Genomic DNA, 6,000 nt, shown 5'->3' with positions numbered 1-6,000 from the left:
TATGAAGAAAATAATAAGAATTGGATTCAAACGCGAGAGGATAAAGTCATAGTGACTATAAATAGCCCCACTGAAGCATGTCAAGCGCGAGACACTTATGTGACGGCACGTCATCAGTCCGTCAGTCCCTCAGTCCGTCCGTCCCTCAGTCCGTCCGTAAACTTAGCTCTTTCAGCTTAGCTCTTAGCTCTTTCACGCTTAGCTCTTTCACGAGCCTCGATTCAGTATACAAAACAAAACAAAACAAAACAAAAAAAAAACACTTGAAACTTGTTCTCCTAAACCGCTGATGGGATTGCGACCAAATTTGGCACAAATGATGTTTGTCCAGTTCACGGCATTAAAAAAAATCGGGGTCTAGGGAGGTTTACTGGGGAGGGGGGGGGAGGAAGAGGTTGCCCCCCAAAATAGGTATTTGCTTTCTTATCAGAAACTACATATGCAATTCTGATGAAACTTGACCACAACCATAATCACCTGTGTTGTAACAAAGATTGTTCCTGGCATTAAAAAAATCGGGGTCTCAGGTGGTCTACGGGGGGCTTTCCCCCAAAATAGGTATTTGCTTTTTTCTCAGAACGTGCACACACAATTTTGATGAAACGTCACCACAACCTTCATCATCTGTGATGTACCAATACTTGCTCAAGGCATTGCAAAAATTGGGGTCTGAGGAGGTACACTGGGTGGGAGAGAGGGGGAGGGGGAGGGGGAGGGGGGGGGGGTTGCCCCCAAAAAGAGGTATTTTTTTGGTTGTTTGTTTGTTTTAATGTCTTGTGATTAGGTTAGTATGATTCTACATGCTTCCCTCTCTTCTAGCAAGCATTGAAATTGGTTTAAAATACATTTATTCAGTGCAGTATACTGCTTATTCTACCAGGTGAGCGCCCCCCAAGGGTATTGCCCTTATGTTTTAAAAATCACTTCCGTGTTTATTCATTTACTAGTATATAAGACATCACTGAGCTGACCGGAATACCAATCTTTGCATAATTGCTAATACAAAATGTTGTTGATGGGGAAATTTTTTTATTTGGCGGTGTATAGATACCGGCCCAGCTATACATTCGGGTAGCGATGAGGGGCAGAGTGTTAATGGGATATTCATCACAGCCTTTTTTAGATGATTATTTGTGAATAGTATACAACACACCAAGAGGAAGATCAAAATAAATAAAAATCCTGCGCAGCCGTCTCCTTTATTTTGATTATGCTGTCTGGGGTACGTATTGGGCACGGGCCATGCCAGGAAATAAACTCTGAGGTCTGCTTGTCTCTGCGTGCTCTCTGATTTCTCGCTTCTCGAGCACCAATTCCAATTTGGGCTGTCCATTTCCTCGGCATAGCTGTGATGGCTAATCTATGGACAAGAACAAAAAGCGATTCCAAGGAGCCCCTGCCGTCTGTGAGGGGATAACCAGTGTTGCAAGTTTTTATCACCATGTACATGCAGACAGAAACCTTCCTTCCCCTTTTTTATTTATTTTTTGCTTCACACACCTTCCTGGGAGATCCCTGAATCTAGGGATCTGCAAATGTGTGGTTATGGAGAGAGAGAGAGTTTGGTTCTAGAAAAGTGAGGCTGTCAATGCGTTTTACTATATAGATCAAAGGTCAAGTTTCTCCCGTTTGCCAGGGCGATATCTCAGCCATCCCTTGGGCGAGGAAGCTGAAGTTTAGGCACAATAGTGAATAAGTGCTTTGAGAAAAAGTGTTTTTTATATTTTGATTAATCATTTAATTGATTAATTACCTAATTATTATACATTTATTTTTATTATTTTTATATTATTATACATTTATTATACAATCCTTGTTTATTTTCTTTCTTATCTGGGCAATATCTTTGGACACCTTTTGTGAGAAAGCTGCTATTTGGAGAGAGTGACCAAGTGATTTGGCTGCAAAGGGTATTTTGATTTATTAATCAATGAATGAATGATCATTTTAAGGACATTTTCCCTGCTAGAGCGGGGGTTAGCCTTGCGGGCCCATGACAATCATGGTTCCCTGTTTGAGGCAATGTTTTTTTTATGGCCGGATGCCCTTCCTGACGCCAAAACTTAGTCGCCTCTTACGACGCGCAGGGATACGGTGTACCTATTCTAAACCGGGGTACACACGGGAAACCGGTGTAATAAACATTTATTAATCAATGAAGCCATTAATTTTTTTTTCAATTAATTGTTCAATTGATTTTCAAAAAGTTTCATATTTGGATGCAGCACTGGTGGTTTAGGTATATTATTAGCCAATTCATTAAGAAATCAATTATTTTTCGGTCATTGTTCATTTATTTTAATTACACAATTCGTCAATCATTCAATCCATTCTTTCTCTCGATTTTTGTCATACCTGTCGGCCTGACGCCTTGTTGGCTGTTTGTAAGCAGGATATCTCAAAATGTTGTGGACGGATTCGGATGAAATTTGGGGGACAAGTTGAGTGTGTGACAAGGATGAACAGCTGGTTAGATTTTGGTGAAAATCTGGATATGGATTCTATAAAAAAAATTTTTTAGTGATTCTTCACCATTGAGAAATAGGGTAAAAAACTATATATAGCATGATGTCTCAAAAAATTGATGGATTATGACAAAACTTGGTGGATGAGTTGGGTGTTTGACCAGAACATGCCGATTTGATTTTGGCTCTGGTACGAATCCAGATACAGCCTATAAGTGGTATACAAAATGTAAACTGTTCAGCCTGGAGGAGGTATGAGTTCTAACGAGTGCCGTTCTAGTTGCAAAATGTAAATGGCTCTATTACTTTTCCAAAGTAATATGATGTATTGATTTTGCCATTCTTTGTCATGTATTCCTCTGTGGGGGTTCAGGGTTCAGCTCACAACGTGTGTTGGCCGTATCATCAAGCATGACTACCCAGGGCGGTGGACAGCAGTGGTGGACAAGATCAGTTATTTTCTCCAGAAGCAGAGCAGTGCCTACTGGCTTGGTGCACTTCTTTGTCTTCACCAACTAGTCAAGGCTTATGAGTGAGATCTTAAGATGTAATGCATTACATGAGTTTTGATAGGCAGAAGTAACATCAGCATTGGGTAAAATTTAGCAAACGGATGCACATAGCATTTTATCAATTGCAATTATATCGTTTAAAATGTATTGACGTCATTGACGATGAAATTTCTCACTACACATTCAAGTCATTAATGTATTTGGTCTCTGGTGCTCGTTTTTCATCACCATTTGTATAGTCTTGATAAAATGCCCTTGTTGGATGGTCAATATTTGATGCACTCTTCCACAATGGAAGTGATGGTCTTTCAATGTTGCCGAGTTTCCATGTGTGTGGCAAAGAAATTAGAATGATCAGTTATTTTCATTCAATGAGAATGATCAATGAGAATGACCCCCCCCCCCCCCCACAGCCCCCCTCTCCTCCAACTCTACATCCTTTCACTCTGCATCTCTCTCTCTGCATCTCCCTCCGTCTCCGTCCTTTCCCTCCATCTCCATCTATGCCCGCCTCCCACTGCCTCCGTCTCAGTCTCCATCTCCATCATTCCCCTGCAGTGTTAAAAGAAAAAATAAATACCCTTCTCTACCTCTCTCGACCTCTCTCTATCTCTCTCTATCTCTCTCTATTCCTCTCTGTATTATTATGTTGCATAAACGTTGTTATTGTATATACTGTATGCATTTTAAACTTGTGGAGACTATAGAGGAGGGAGGTAATGTTTATATTTACATTTTCATGGGGATACAGCATGCATTTGAATGCATGTATACAGTACTTGTATATCACTATTGGCCTGGCGGTCTTATTGAGGGTAAAGGGCTTAAACGACAAGCGATTTCAGGTTTCTCAACTGATGACCCAGGCTGATGAAACATGTTTGGTGTTTTGTATGCATTTCGGATAAAGGTATTATTTTGAGTATACTGTGAGAGTAGTAGTCTGTTTATCTCTGTGTTTTGTGTTGTACGAGTGTATAATAATTAAGCGGAAGGAATTCTGAAGATCTCCTATCTCTCTTTTGCCTCCATCCCTACTACATATTGGGTTGTTTGTGTCCAACAGATACAAGAAGGCAACGGAGCGTGCCCCGATCGTGGAACCAATGCGACTTCTGTTACCTGCATTGCAGCAGTTGCTTACCCAGCTTCTGCCTGATGCCTCACAGTACTCAGTGCATCTGCAGAAGATAATCCTCAAAATCTTCTATGCACTTGTTAAGGTTGCTCCTGCACATTTTTGTCTTGTTTGCTTTGTTTACATCTGCCTTTTATGCACATCCTTAAACCACTTTAGAACTGCTTTAAAGAGCACACATTTTCCTTTTACTTATTGTAGCTGAGGTATATGCTAATACATCTGTTACGTAGAGTGTATGTAAGTTGTTTATTACCTCTGCCACCGAAGGTTAATGGAAGTCATGTTTTCATCCATGTCTGTTTGGCTGTTTGGCTGTTTGTTACTTGGCAACTTTTTTTTTTTTTGACAAGTATGTTGATCACTCCTGCGTGTGTTTGTGTTTGGGTTTGTGTTTGTGTATTTTGTTTGTTTTGTCTGTTTTGTCTGTCCGCTCACTTGTACTTGCCTTAAGGTCACAATTTTAAACCGATGTTCATGAAACTTCACCAAATGATAGAGTTTGTGGTCCGACAAAATCGTATATATTTTTTAATATCGTATATAAGGTCAACATAGGCCAAAGGGCAACCACTTTCTTCAAATTTCTAAAATCCTCAATTTTCATCCGATTAACTTAAAATTTGAAGACTATTTGCATATCAGGTCACTGAATTCAACCATCAATTAATTTTTGAGGTCAAAAGGATTCTCTACTGAGTGCCGTTCTCTTTTGCCAAGTGTTGACCTGAGTGATTTTTCATTTGTTTGTTTGTCTGTCTGTCTGGTATGGACATATTTGGATGAAATTTGGTGGAGAGGTTGGGTATGTTGTAACACAGACGAAATGATTAGATTTTGGTGTAGGTCCGGATCTGGATTTGATAATTTTTATGGCGTAGCCCATCTGGCAGAGCCGTCTAGAACAGTATGTATGTATGTATGTATGTATGTATGTATGTATGTATGTATGTATGTCCCCTCAAGCATATACCCAATCAGAGCTGAGGATCTGGTCACATGACAGGGTGATGTGATTATGTCTGTCATCATTTTCGTATTAATAATAATATCGTAAATATAACCATAATATTTTAATCCCAATGTCGTGAATGGAAGGTAAATTAATTGAAGCGGTGTATGGTTCATGATCAGTGATTAGCGTTGTTCGACACTAATATTAATAACCGAGGAAGTAAGGAATTCGCCTCTGTTTTTTGATAGTACTGTAATATCATTTTCGAAATAATGATAGCGTAACGTTAATATTACAGTAAATCTAATCATAACACTAATCCCTTCGTAGTGACTGCAAACATATTGGAAGTTAAAATATATCATGTTCTACATATTAAAGTAGCGGCAGTTTTGTGTCCATTACATCATTAAGTCTATGATGCCATTATGACGGCTGATTGCACCGACCGACATTTTAATTTACAAGTATACCCACTCACTGCAGGAGTGGCAGGAAGGGTCATTCCTCTTTGGGGTATATAGATTACAGTCGATCTATGGTCGGGTCTCAAGAACATTGGATGTGTGTTAATTTACCAAGTTTCTTGTGGTGAGATCGCCAAGTGGTTTAAGCATTTGAGCAAGCACTCCATTCAAAACCGTTAAGGAATGGCTGGCTTGGCAAGCGCTAGCTAGCTGCTTGGTAAATGAGCACACCCCAACCCTTATAGGCTACATAGATTACAGTAGATCTTCCCTCAGTTCTGTAAGTAAAACTGACCTCATGGATGTCAAGATTCCTCCAAATTTCTTTGTTTAATGCTATAAGCAGCATTAACGACTGTTTGAAAAGCTAATCATATGTGTTTGTGGTTTATAATATTTTACAAGCCCAGCTACACTGCTGTTAGACTTTTGGTCTTGTTTTAGTGATTTTTACCATGGAGAG

The 6,000-nt window shown here is 39.6% G+C and overlaps 1 protein-coding gene across 3 annotated transcripts in view; it reads left to right on the top strand.

Annotated features, from left to right (window-relative positions):
• Positions 1 to 6,000, top strand: part of LOC137429608 (importin-7) — a 154,222-nt gene that overhangs the window by 32,248 nt on the left and 115,974 nt on the right. For 2 of the 3 annotated variants that reach the window (XM_078777984.1, XM_078777982.1), the window contains exons 4-5: positions 2,839 to 2,997; positions 4,044 to 4,200. In XM_078777984.1, the coding sequence (XP_078634110.1) occupies positions 2,839 to 2,997; positions 4,044 to 4,200 (316 nt within the window). Of the gene's footprint in view, positions 1 to 2,838; positions 2,998 to 3,806; positions 3,888 to 4,043; positions 4,201 to 6,000 lie in introns of those variants that run through there. The other variant, XM_078777985.1, reaches the window with a different exon arrangement.

Source organism: Myxine glutinosa, chromosome 1 (genome assembly GCF_964187855.1).
Source record: "Myxine glutinosa chromosome 1, kmMyxGlut1.1, whole genome shotgun sequence".
Taxonomy (NCBI): Eukaryota; Metazoa; Chordata; class Myxini; order Myxiniformes; family Myxinidae; genus Myxine; species Myxine glutinosa.
Note: the sequence above shows the minus strand (reverse complement) of the source record. Positions and strands in the feature narration are given on the sequence as shown.